General features: G+C 42.4%; 1 protein-coding gene across 1 annotated transcript in view; it reads right to left on the bottom strand.

Annotated features, from left to right (window-relative positions):
- Positions 1-14,403, bottom strand: part of LOC309559671 (uncharacterized protein) — an 81,598-nt gene that overhangs the window by 44,010 nt on the left and 23,185 nt on the right. The window contains exons 3-4 of the mRNA XM_082263053.1: positions 6,097-7,728; positions 2,935-3,034 (exon numbers count right to left, since the gene is read on the bottom strand). Of these exons, the coding sequence (XP_082119179.1) occupies positions 2,935-3,034; positions 6,097-7,728 (1,732 nt within the window). The remainder of the gene's footprint in view (positions 1-2,934; positions 3,035-6,096; positions 7,729-14,403) is intronic.

Here is a 14,403-nt window from a genome sequence, read left to right as displayed (position 1 = left end):
TAACACATTATCCAGTCCATACCAGTATAGATCCTAACATATTACCCAGTCCTTACCAGTATAGATCCTAACACATTACCCAGTCCATAACAGTATGGATCCTAACACATTACCCAGTCCATACCAGTATAGATCCTAACACATTACCCAGTCCATACCAGTATAGCTCCTAACACATTACCCAGTCCATAACAGTATGGATCCTAACACATTACCCAGTCCATACCAGTATAGATCCTAACACATTACCCAGTCCATACCAGTATAGATCCTTACACATTACCCAGTCCATACCAGTATAGATCCTAACACATTACCCAGTCCATACCAGTATAGATCCTAACACATTACCCAGTCCACACCAGTATAGATCCTAACACATTACCCAGTCCATACCAGTATAGATCCCAACACATTACCCAGTCCATACCAGTATAGATATCCAGCATGAGATTTTTACCCATTGAGATCTGATGTGTTTTCAAAGTGTTCCTTTCATTTTTTTGAGCAGTGTGTGTGTGTGTGTGTGTGTGTATATATATATAAATAACTATATTGTCCAAAGTATTGGGACACCTGCCTTTACACACACATGAACTTTAATGGCATCCCAGTCTTAGTCCGTAGGGTTCAATATTGAGTTGGCCCACCCATTGCAGCTATAACAGCTTCAACTCCTCTGGGAAGGCTGTCCACAAGGTTTAGCAGTGTGTCTATGGGAATGTTTCACCATTCTTCCAGAAGCGCGTTTGTGAGGTCAGGCACTGATGTTGGATGAGAAGGCCTGGCTCGCAGTCTCCACTCTAATGCATCCCAAAGGTGTTCTATCGGGTTGATGACTCTGTGCAGGCCAGTCAAATTCCTCCACCCCAAACTTGCTCATCCATGTCTTTATAGACCTTGCTTTGTGCACTGGTCCAAATCATTTGGTGGAGGGGGGATTATGGTGTGGGGGTTGTTTTTCAGTGGTTGGGCTTGACCCCTTAGTTCCATTGAAGGAAACTCTTAAGGTGTCAGCATACCAAGACATTTTGGACAATTTCATGCTCCCAACTTTGTGGGAACAATTTGGGGATGGGCTTAGGTGAAATATCAGGGGTCTAAAAAGACCCCTGGTGTTTCACTTTTGAGGGAAAGGGACCTAGAACAGAGATTCCCGGTCCATTTCCCTGCAGCCTCAGCTGCACTGCACAGTGAATGAACAAGCCGACAGGCCACCCATGGCTCGAAATTTGTCTGGTTCATCAGGAACCAACTTTCGACTTTAAAATTTGTAATCTCAATTGATATCTATCTAGACATATTTAATCAATAAAAGTCATCTTTAAAAATGTACAATTTTCCAACAGCTGAAGGAAGCCTGTACTTTACCCATACAAGTCAAAGTGACTTGTTCACTTTAACCACTTCTGGATCGGGCCTTTTTCTGACACTTGTTGGTTACAACTTAAAATCATTTTTTTTTTTTTTGCTAGAAAATTACTTAGAACCCTTAGCAGAGACCCTAGAGAATAAAATGGAGATCATTGCAATATTTTTTTATCACACCGTATTTGCGCAGCGGTCTTACAAACACATTTTTTTTTTTTTTTAAAAAAAACTCTTTTTTTTAAATTTAAAAATAAGAAAGCAGTAAACTTAGCCCAATTTTCTTCTATAATGTGAAAGATAATGTTACGCCGAGTAAATAGATACCCAACATGTCATGCTTCAAAATTGCACACGCTTGAGGAATGGCGACAAACGTTGGTACCTAAAAACCCCATAGGCGACATTTTAAAAATGTCTACAGGTTACCAGTTATAGAGTTACAGAGGAGGTCTAGGGCTCAAAGTATTGCTCTCGTTCTAACGATCGCGGCGATACCTCACATGTGTAGTTTGAACACCGTTTACATATGTGGGCGCGACTTGCGTATGCGTTCGCTTCTGCACGCGAGCTAACGGGGACGAAGCACTTAAATATATATTTTTTTCTTATTTATTTTATCTTTTATTTTTTATTTTTACACTGTCCTTTAAAAAAAAAAAAAATGTTTTTGCTCACTTTTATTCCTATTACAAGGAATGTAACCATCCATTGTAAAATAAATATATAAATTAAGCGTGACAGGACCTCTTTAATGTGAGATCTGGGGTCAAAAAGACCTCACATCTACACTAAAAAAAATACAAAAAAAAAGTATGTTTTTTTTTCATGTTGAAAAAAAATGGGCTCTTTAAAACCATTGCTAGGAAGCGACGTATGACGTCACTCTGGTCCTCCAAGGCCATAGAGTGGAGTGGGGGCCATTTTGCCCTCACTCGACTTCCGGCCTGAGAGGAGAGCGGACCGGATCGTTTTCCCCGCTACCGATGGGTCTGGTAAGCAGGGAAAATTACCAGGAAGCGGCAGGAAGGGGGGCACCACTCCCGCCGCCCATAAGGGTGATCCCGCGGCAAATCCACCACTGGGACCACCTTTATGTTAAAGCGGACCACCCGCCGTTTAAAAAAATACCGGGGTTATGGCAGATATCTGCTACCATAACTCTGGTATTTAACGTCAAAGTACCAATGTAAATACACTGTGGACGCAGGTGAATGTAAAATCCAAAATACGTTTTTTTTTTTTTTTAGTTTTTTTTTTTATTTATTTATTTTTTATTTATTTTTTTATGTAGTGTGTACGGGTTACAACTCTCTTTTTTGTTAACTGGTAAAAAAAAAAAAAAATTACATTTTATTTTTCATTGTAATTGAAAACTGATCCCATGGTTCAGATCCCATTAACTTCTAGTATCTTTTTTACTTTCTGATGCAATTGTTATTTAAGTACATAAAGTATATTTCAATCCAAGACAAAGAAAATGGCTGGAATGAGGTCAGGCAATACGGCAATCTACCAGACCAGCGTCACCTATGACGACATTAGGTGAAAAGACAATGGACTTACTGAGACACCTTCTGCACGGAGTCTGAGAAATAACAGGACGATGCAACGGCATAACCTAGATCTACAGGAATAACGCAAATCCCCCCCGTCTTCATGAGTTCTGCAACACAGATATAGACATGGGTCAGCTTGGAAAATCAATATGTGTATAAACGGTATAGAGCAAAATAAAGAAATCAAAACTTATGATGACCAAAGAAGCATCTCAGTTTTTTTTTTATCTCTGTACATGGCATAACATTTAAATAATAATAATAATAATAATATATATAAAATAAAATATAAATTATTAAATAATAATAATTGAAAAAATTAAATAATAATTAAAAAATAATAATTAAAAAAAAAAGATATATATATATAATAAAAAACACCAGTCTTCTATCTTTTGATAGAACTGTATAAATACTTATATCAAATAAATATATATATATATATATATATATATATATATATATATATATATATATATATATATATATATTACATACATGTGTATATATATCCCAAAGGTGTTCTATCGGGTTGAGGTCATGACTCTGTGAAAGCCAATCAGGTTCCTACACCCCAAACTCACTCATCCATGTCTTTATGGGCCTTGCTTTGTGCACTGGTGCGCAGTCATTTTGGAACAGGAAGGGGCCATCCCCAAACTGTTCCCACAAAGTTGGGGGCATTAAATTGCCCCAAACTTGCTTATCCATGTCTTTTGGTGGAGGGGGGATTATGGTGTGGGGTTGTTTTTCATGGGTCGGGCTGGGCCCATTAGTTCAAGTGAAGGGCACCCCTAAGGCGTCAGCATACCAAGACATTTTGGACAATTTCAACTCGTGCGAACAGTTTTGAGATGGCCCCTTTGGGTCAGGTTGAGGTCAGGACTCTGTGCAGGCCAGTCAAGTTCCTCCCCCCCAAACTTGCTCATCCATGTCTTTATGGACCTTGCTTTGTGCACTGGTGTGCAGTCATGTTGGAACAGGAAGGGGCCATCCCCAAAATGTTCCCACAAAGTTGGGAGCATGAAATTGTCCAAAATGTCTTGGTATGCTGACGCCTTTGGGGTGCTCTTCACTGGAACGAAAGGGCCAAGCCCAACCCCTGAAAAATAACCCCACACCATAATCCCCCCTCCACCAAATGATTTGGACCAGTGCACAAAGCAAGGTCCATAAAGACATGGATGAGCGAGTTTGGGGTGGAGGAACTTGACTGGCCTGCACAGAGTCCTGACCTCAACCCGATCGGAATGAATGTGACTCCCTGTGACGAAGTCGGAAGTGATGAAAAAAAAAGCTTCCTTAAATTTTGAAAATATATGTATATTTTCTTTTTTTCTTTTTTTTTTATAACAATAGTATCTCTTTTCAGGTTCACATTTAGATACACAATTAAGATGCATTTAGTATACATTTAGTGCACCTAGAAAGAAATACAACCATGGCTATCACTGGCAAAGCTTTCTTTATTAACCACTTGCCGACCGCTCATATTGAGCGCACTACAGCAAAGTGGCTCGTTATCGTCCAGCGATGTAGACCTACGTCGCTGGACTCCTCCCCTTGTGGGCGGCGCGCGCACGCCACCGGAGGCTCGCTCCCGCTGTATTCAGACACAGCAGGAGTTGGGCCAGGGGAGGAGAGGCGGTGATCACCGCCGCTCTTCCCCGATCGTCGGGGATCGAGTGAGGAAATCCGCCCGCTTGTGTAAACAAAGCGGGCGGATCTCCTCTGTGACAGGCAGGGACAGGGAACCTGCGATCTGTCCCTGTGTCACTCAATCCCCTCCCCCCACTCACGTTCGTAAGCACCAGGCATACATTTAACCCTTTGATCACCAATAAAGTTAACCCCTTCCCTGCCAGTGTCATTATTATAGTAACAGTGCATATGTATAGCACTGATTACTGCAGTAATGTCACTGGTACCCCCAAAAGTGTCAAAAATGTCAGTTAGGGGCCTGATCTGTCTGCCGCAATGTCGCAGTCCCGCAAAAAAAAAATCGCAGATCGCTGCCATTACTAGTTAAAAAACAATAAAAATGACATAAATTTCCCGTAGTTAGTAGCTGCGATAACTTTTGCACAAACCAATCAAAATACGCTTATTGCGATTTTTTTTTTTTACCAAACCTATGTAGCAGAAAACAAATTGGCCTAAAATGTTAAAAAATTTAGATTTTTACATTTTTTTGGGGGGGGAATTTCATATAAAAAATATTGTTATTTTTTCAAAATTGTTGCTCTTTTTTTGTGTATAGCGCAAAAAGTAAAAATCGCACAGGTGATCAAATACTACCAAAAAAAAGCTCTATTTGTAGGGAAAAAAAGGACACAAATTTAATTTGGGTACAATGTCTCACGACCGTGCAATTGTCTGTTAATATAGTGCAGTGCCGAATCACAAAATATGGCCTTGTCAGGAATGGGGTAAAATCTTCCGGTCTTAAAGCGGTTAAAAATACGCTCATTGAGAATTTTTTTTGTCAAAGACATGTAGCTAAATACATTTTGGCCTAAATATATGACAAAAATTGAATATATTGGATATTTTTTAACTGTTAAAGTAGAAAAATATTGTTATTTTTTCAAAATTGTCGCTTCTTTTATTAATATTGCAAAAAATGAAAAGCGCAGAGGTGATCAAATACCACCAAAAGGAAGCTCTGTTTGTGGGAAAAAAAGGACGTAAATTTTGTTTGGGTACGGCGTTGCATGACCGTGCAATTGTCAGTTAAAGTCGCACAGTGCCAAGTTGCAAAAAGTGGCCTGGACGTAAAGCAGGAAAATCCTCCGGTGGTAAAGTGGTTCTTTAGTTCTGACATGGCAATTACACGACTTTGTTTATAAAAAAAGTGTCCGTGTTAGGCCCCTTTCACACATACGGTCCGTTCAGATCCGCCTGTCAGTTTTTCAGGCGGATCTGAACGGATGCCCCATGCATCTCTATGGGGCAGCGGATGTCAGCGGAGACATGTCTGCTGACATCCGATCTGATCCTGTCCTTCAAATCTGGATGGAAACCCTATTTTCCATCCGTCTAGTGGATCGGATCAGATGAGAACGGACAGGCGGTCCATTCTCATCCAATTCCCCCATAGAGGAGAGCGAGGATCTGACACCTCCGTCTCCGCACACAGAGGAACATTTTGTAAAACGCATTCACTTACCTGCTATTTTCTTAATCGATGTGACCTTCTTTGCAGACAGCGGGCATACGGTACAGCTCTCCTGAGACAGTCTGGGCTTTAGGAATGGCTCCCCCCATGGCAGATGTGGTGCCACCAAAGTTCCATTAACGAGAGAAGCTAAAAAGCAGTAAAAGCTCACCAGACCAAACAATATGCTAAAACCAACCACACATTGACTGGGCACAATATCCAGGGTGTTCAGTAAACTGAAAACAAGCAGAACCTCCAGTAGAAGTGAATTTAGGAACCAGGCTTTGCTCAGCGCAGTCATGCACATGGTAAGAAATCCATTGAAAACTAAAAAACAAATAATTCCCAGGGCTATATGAAATGCTCTCACTGGCACTTGGGATGCTAAGTACTTTGTAAGGCCCAATGTTACCCACAGCACTCCGTAAAAAATAAAGGCGCTACTCTCTGCCGCTTTTCCAGTATACAGGGACATCAAACCAGCTATGTGCACCATGCTTCCACTTGCTATGACCAGTATAGAGGTGCCCTGTGTTTGTACTGTCATGGCAAACGCGGCCAGGGTGTTAAACCCATGGCCAATGACATCTACGTCTCGAGTATTTAAGGTAGAAGAATAAGGATGGCGCCTAACTATTCTTGGCTTGACTTTCATACCTTGAAAACAAGAATTGATTATCCCCTCCAGCCCTTTACCCTCTGGGATTTTAAAATCTGTCTTTGATAGATAGAGTCTAAGACACATATAGAGCGTTGAAGCGAAGAAGATAACCAGATTGACCGTCTGTGGAGCATTGTGGTTTATGCCGCTGGGAAGAGTTAAAGTAGCACAATAAATGGCAAAAAGGAGGGTATATAAGCCAATGCAGACATTTTGAAGGCACATCATGAAAGATAAAGCCAAGAAAAGAAAGGCAAACACAACCATGTAGCAGGAAGGCAGTAACTGATCCCCTGATGTACTTGACTGGTTCATAAGGGAATATCCTTCTAAAATTCTTAGCAAGGCCAACAAGGTGAAGAACGTAGCGTGTATTGTATCATTAGCCCAAAATGATGCAACAGACACCGCTACCTGGTATGCTGCCGATGTGAACATCCAATTGGCTTGGCCACTGAAGAAGATGGTGGCTGTCCCCAAAAGTTTTCCACAGAGGATGCTGGAGGACACTATATTGGCTAAAACTCCTGCCAACACAAGGTGGTTCCTCGATACATGGTTCGAAAAACTGACTTTTTTTCCAACCGGCAAAGGTTTTTTTCCAGCTCTCATGTTTGCAAACCTGACAGCCACGAGATAAACACTAATCACGGTAACTATCATGAAGTTACTAGCAATACCCGAGGAACCAAGGCTTGGGTCCTTGTACAGGGCAAGGACATGGATGTTGGCAAGGCCAAGAGCAAAAGACAGTAGCGGTAAGGGTCCTTTTTTTCGGAGTGTTCCCACACATCCTATGATAAGAAAGGCACAGCAGATGGCGAGTAGGCCTGGGAACAAGGTTTCTTGTATCTGTCCTGTTGCTGAAATGATCTTATTATCGACTAAGAGATGTACAATGCCAGAATTGCTCCAGAGGGCCGACACCGTCATGCATAAGGTTACTACCAGGGGCTCCGGGCTGAACTTTTTCTGGATTCCTAAAGTAAAAACAAAAGACATTTAGAATATTAATATTAGTATATTTGTTTTATGGTAGATGTACAGTGGGTACGGAAAGTATTCAGACCCCCTTAAATTTTTCACTCTTTGTTATATTGCAGCCATTTGCTAAAATCATTTAAGTTCATTCTTCTTCCTCATGAATGTACACATAGCTCCCCATACTGACAGAAAAACACAGAATTGTTGACATTGTTGCAGATTTATTAAAAAAGAAAAACTGAAATATCACATGGTCCAAAGTATTCAGACCCTTTGCTCAGTATTTAGTAGAAGCCCCCTTTTGATCTAATACAGCCAGGAGTCTTTTTGGGAAAGATGCAACAAGTCTTTCACACCTGGATTTGGGGATCCTCTGCCATTCCTCCTTGCAGATCCTCTCCAGTTCTGTCAGGTTGGATGGTAAACGTTGGTGGACAGCCATTTTTAGGTCTCTCCAGAGATGCTCAATTGGGTTTAAGTCAGGGCTCTGGCTGGGCCATTCAAGAACAGTCACGGAGTTGTTGTGAAGCCACTCCTTCGTTATTTTAGCTGTGTGCTTAGGGTCATTGTCTTGTTGGAAGGTAAACCTTAGGCCCAGTCTGAGGTCCAGAGCACTCTGGAGAAGGTTTTTGTCCAGGATATCCCTGTACTTGGCCGCATTCATCTTTCCCTCGATTGCAACCAGTCGTCCTGTCCCTGCAGCTGAAAAACACCCCCACAGCATGATGCTGCCACCACCATGCTTCACTGTTGGGACTGTATTGGACAGGTGATGAGCAGTGCCTGGTTTTCTCCACACATACCGCTTAGAATTAAGGCCAAAAAGTTCTATTTTGGTCTCATGAGACCAGAGAATCTTATTTCTCACCATCTTGGAGTCCTTCAGGTGTTTCTTAGCAAGCTCCATGCGGGCTTTCATGTGTCTTACACTGAGGAGAGGCTTCCGTCGGGCCACTCTGCCATAAAGCCCCGACTGGTGGAGGGCTGCAGTGATGGTTGACTTTCTACAACTTTCTCCCATCTCCTGACTGCATCTCTGGAGCTCAGCCACAGTGATCTTTGGGTTCTTCTTTACCTCTCTCACCAAGGCTCTTCTCCCCCGATAGCTCAGTTTGGCCGGACGGCCAGCTCTAGGAAGGGTTCTGGTCGTCCCAAACGTCTTCCATTTGAGGATTATGGAGGCCACTGTGCTCTTAGGAACCTTAAGTGCAGCAGAAATATTTTTGTAACCTTGGCCAGATCTGTGTCTTGCCCCAATTCTGTCTCTGAGCTCTTCAGGCAGTTCCTTTGACCTCATGATTCTCATTTGCTCTGACATGCATTGTGATCTGGAAGGTCTTATATAGACAGGTGTGTGGCTTTCCTAATCAAGTCCAATCAGTATAATCAAACACAGCTGGACTCAAATGAAGGTGTAGAACCATCTCAAGGATGATCAGAAGAAATGGAAAGCACCTGAGTTAAATATATATGAGAGTCACAGCAAAGGGTCTGAATACTTAGGACCGTGTAATATTTTAGTTTTTCTTTTTTAATAAATCTGCAACAATGTCAACAATTCTGTGTTTTTCTGTCAGTATGGGGTGCTATGTGTACATTCATGAGGAAGAAGAATGAACTTAAATGATTTTAGCAAATGGCTGCAATATAACAAAGAGTGAAACATTTAAGGGGGTCTGAATACTTTCCGTACCCACTGTATACCCTACATGGGGGGCCATTTAGTCATAAACAGGGCTTTTTTTCTCAGACAATAGGTGCAGGAACTCCTCCCTTCTGAGTCACCCCTTGACTCCGTCCGCTACCCCACCTCCGAGCATTGTTCCTAGGTTTCACCTCTTACCCACCTCCCAGTACCACCCCTTTTAGAGCATTAACGATAATAAGAAAGACAATATAATAGATCTAGAGACAATGGACACCCCAGCGACAATAGAGCCACCCCTGCAACAATGGACTTCCAACATCCAGCCTCAATAGATTCTCCAGCAGCCAGCAGCATTAGACCCATCCCTCAACATTAGATCCCTTCAAGCAATGATTGATTCCCGGCAACATGATACCCCACCAGCAACAACAGATTTCCCCAGCAACAATAGACCCTCTGCGCAAATAGATCCCCTCCAGCAGCTAATAGATATCCTCCAGCAACACTAGATTCCCCAGTAGCCAGCATCAATAGACCCTCCAGCAGCCAGCAACATAGACCCCTACCTCAACAATAAATCCCTCCCAGCAACAACTGACCCACCAGCAACATAAGACCCACCCCAGCAACAATAAATCCCCCATGAGCAACAGAAGACCTCCCCAGCATTAATAGAAACCCATCCTCTGCAAAAATAGATCCCCTCCAGCAACAATAGATTCCCTATTAGCCAGCATCAATAGACCCTCCAGCACACCCCAGCACCCCTCGCCATTACATACATTCAGTTCTGGAGGTGCCGGAACTGCGTTCCCCCGCGTTCCCGCTGAAAAAAAGCCCTGGTCATAAACCATCAATTATCATAAACAACTGACTTTTTTAAAACTTACAAAAATACTTTTGTAACCCCTCCTGTCTACATGCAATCCAAAGTTGACTGCAAGGCCTTTCTTAGGGTGGGTTTCCTCGTGGTGATAACTGTGGACCATGCCTATGTAATGTATGTTGAATGTATGTTGTTATCTCCATTGGAGATAACAATTCAGGAGCAAAGTTTGGAGACAGGTTCGTGGTCCAACAATCGTGTGATGTTCGGGTGTCCACTTTAATGTTAGGATAACCTCTACTTATCTAGAGGGCTCCCTCAAGCTTCTTTTTGCTGTGCCTTCCTGCCCTGTTCACAAACCAGTTAGGAAGGATCAATGATATGTAATTGATCATACAGTGAAGGGAAAAAAGCATTTGTTCCCCTGCTGATTTTGTATGTATGCCCACTGACAAAGAAATTATCAGTCTATAAGTTTAATGGTAGGTTTATTTTAACAGCGAGAGACAGAATAACAACAAAAAAATTAAGAAAAACGCATTTAAAAAAAATTGATTTGCATTTTAATAAGTGAAGTAAGTAGGAGTAAGATCAGGATCAATCGCAAAAAGTGTCAGGACCCGGACTTGAACCTGGGAGCTCTGCTGTGTCTGGCGGATGACTCTGCTTGCTGAGCCATCTGGAATGTTGGACAAATCCTTGAATGATCCTGCCATGAATCTTAGATGCCTTGAACCTTGAACCCTTTGCTTCTCCCATGAACTTCCTGATTTAAGCCATGTCTCTGCACTTCCTGGTTGCCAGAATATTGTGCCTTCCCAGCAAATATCTCGCTTGTCTCTCCTGCTGTCATCCGTATCTTCGCTACCATTCGTAATTGACATTTGGCTTGTTCCTCAACTTCGGTTCTGCTTAATACCAACCTACAACTACAAGGAATACTTGGCTATTCCTTGACTCTGCTTGATCCCTACCTGCTATATCTGCTATTGGACCCTGGCTTGCTCATCTCCTGGTGGGGCAATCCTGAGGACCTTGACCTGGTGCTAACAGGCAGCAAAATCCATCTCCACCAACAGGAGCTCTGATGAACACCGGTTAGTACTTAGATTCCGCACCTCAGGTGAGCCTGCATCATCTGCCTGTGTTCCTATCCTGCGGATTCCTATGTGAACTTCCACTGTTATAGCTACTGGTATTCGAGCCTGACCCCTGATCGTGACAAACAGAATCTGGCAGCAGCAAAACACTGGAGGCGCTACTAGGAGAAGACCTAAATACCCTCCCAGCAGCCAGCATCAGGTGGAAACTGATTACTGTACTGGGATCTGCTGGCTGCTGGAAGACACCTGTTGGTAGACAACAGAACTGCAACCTTCCATTCTGGGAAGCACAGCAGGTGATCCAGATCCTGATACCAGCACTGCCAAAAGTACAATGGGGATCCATAATCCCACCCAGCACTCTTTGTTGGATTTTTGAGGACATTGGTGGTAAACAATTACCTAAACCCTTAACCGCTTGCCGACTGCCGCACGACTATTTACGTCGGCAGTCAGCCCCTCACAGGCAAAGCAACGTAGGGCTACGTCGCTAGCCTGTGAGGGTCTAGGGAGCGAGCGTGCGCCGCCGGAGGCGCGCTCCCGCGCGGTCACGGGCCCCCCCCGCGCGTGTGCCCGGCAGACCCGATGTCCGCCGGTCACTCGCGATCGTCCGTTAGAGAGCAGGAGAAAGGCAGGCGGCTAATGTAAACAAGCCGCCTGTCATTCTCCCCTGTGTAAGAATAGTGATCATACGGTTCTACTATGTAGGACCGTTGATCACTGTTCCTACACCTCAAGCCACAGCCAATCACAGTTAGAATCACGCCCCTAGGGACACACATAACCCCTCCCTCTCAAAAAAGTTAACCCCTTCACTGCCAGTGTAATTTTACAGTAACAGTGCATATGTATAGCACTGATTACTGTAGTAATGTCACTGGTAACCCCAAAAGTGTCAAAAATGTCAGTCAAGGGTCCGATCTGTCCGCCGCAATGTCGCAGTACCGCAAAAAAAATCGCAGATCGCCGCCATTACGCGTTAAAAAAAAACAACAAAAATGACAAAAATCTTTCCCTTTGTTAGTAAACGCAATAACTTTTGCGCAAACCAATCAAAGTACGCTTTTTGCGATTTTTTTTTTTTTTTTTTTTTTTTTTTTTTTTTAACCAAACATATGTAGCATAAAACAAATTGGCCTAAAATGTTAAAAAATTTTGATTTTTACATTTTTTTTTTTGAAATTTCATATAAAAAAATGTGAAAAATATTGTTATTTTTGCAAAATTGACGCTTTTTTTTGTTTATAGCACATGATCAAAAAATCGCACAGGTGATCAAATACCACCAAAAGAAAGCTCTATTTGTGGGAAAAAAAGGACGTCAAATTTGTTTAGGTACAGTGTCGCACGACCGCGCAATTGTCCGTTAAAGTCACGCAGTCCCGAATCGCAAAATAGGCCCTGGTCAGGAAGGGGGTAAAATCTTCCGGAGCCTAAGTGGTTAAACACCAAAGGTGCCCGGAGCTTTAATAAATACATTATTCCATAGGCAGAAACATGGGCTAAAGTGCTTTATGTGGAATATTTATATACATCATGATCTATATAGAATAATATCGTTAAGCTCAAGGCACATGGTAGCTAAGACCGCCATCGTTGGAATCCAATAATATCCACTAGAATTGTTTGGCTTGATTCACTAAAGATGAATGAGTGAAGCATTTCTATACGGCGTTTACGAATTGGATTGCTAACACTTTTCTCTTAATCATCATCCACAACAAGTCTTCTCTTGCATGTGAATGTAAAGAAAAAAGAAAAAACAGCTGCACCCAAAAGTCACAATTCAAGTTTTTCCGCTGCAGGTGAATGTAGGTTAAAACTAAAAGTACCTGAACATTACCATTTATTTTAAGTGGCCATCACTGAAAGCTAACTTCCAGGCAAATATGAATGATACAAACAAAGCAGCTCTGTGTTTAATAATAAATCATTAAATAGATTTAAATTTTAAAAGCCTAAGTACCTGAATTTGACTTGGTATCTGCCTCTTGCAATCCCCTGTACAGCAAAGCTCAGACTGGAAGAAGGAGAAGCAGCAGAAGAAGCAAACCAGTTGTGCTGCAGTGCTCATGTGCTAACAATGAGCATGTTGATAGGAGGAGAGATCAAAATGATAGAATGTCCACACTTGCACCCTCTATTTGTCACTGGGGCTAAAGGTAAATTAAAATCTAAACATTTTAGCTGTCCCCAGGACAGGAATAGAGTGGACATCTTTCATTAACCACTTGCCGACCACCGCACGACTATTTACTGCGGCAGTCTGGCTCTCCTGGGCAAACCGAAGTAGGGCTACATCGCTCGCCCAGGAGCCTCTAGGGGGCGAGCGCGCGCCGCCGGAGATGCGTTCCTGCCCCCGCTCGTTCTCTGACATCCCCGCGCAAGTGACCGGCGGCTCCGATGTCCGCTGGTCACTCGCGATCTCCCGCTGGAGAGGGAGAAAGGCCGACGGCTGATGGAAACAAAGCCGTCTGTCATTCTCCCTGATGTAACTGCAGAGATCATACGATCCTGCTATGTAGGATCGTATGTCTCTGTGGTTACATCACAAACCACGCCCCCCCCCCCCCACAGTTAGAATCACGCCCCTAGGAATACATTTAACCCACTGATCACTAATAAAGTTAACCCCTTCCCTGCCAGTGTCATTTTTACAGTAACAGTGCATATGTATAGCACTGATTACTGTAGTAATGTCACCGGTACTCCCAAAAGTGTCAAAAATGTCAGTCAGGGGTCCGATCTGTCCGCCATTACTAGTTAAAAAAAAAACAATAAAAATTACATAAATCTTTCCCATAGTTAGTAAACGCAATAACTTTTGCGCAAACCAATCAAAATACGCTTATTGCGATTTTTTTTTTACCAAAAATATGTAGCAGAAAACAAATTGGCCTAAAATATTACAAAATTTTGATTTTTACATTTTTTTGGGGGGAATTTCGTAAAAAAAAATGTAAAAATATTGTTATTTTTTCAAAATTGTCGCTCTTTTTTTTGTTTATAGCGTAAAAAGTAAAAATCGCACAGGGGATCAAATACCACCAAAAGAAAGCTCTGTTTGTGGGGGAAAAAAGAACGTCAATTTAAT

The sequence above is a fragment of the Pelophylax lessonae genome, assembly GCF_965119305.1.
Source record: "Pelophylax lessonae genome assembly, chromosome: 7".
Classification (NCBI taxonomy): domain Eukaryota; kingdom Metazoa; phylum Chordata; class Amphibia; order Anura; family Ranidae; genus Pelophylax; species Pelophylax lessonae.
This window is presented reverse-complemented; position numbering and strand designations above follow the sequence as displayed.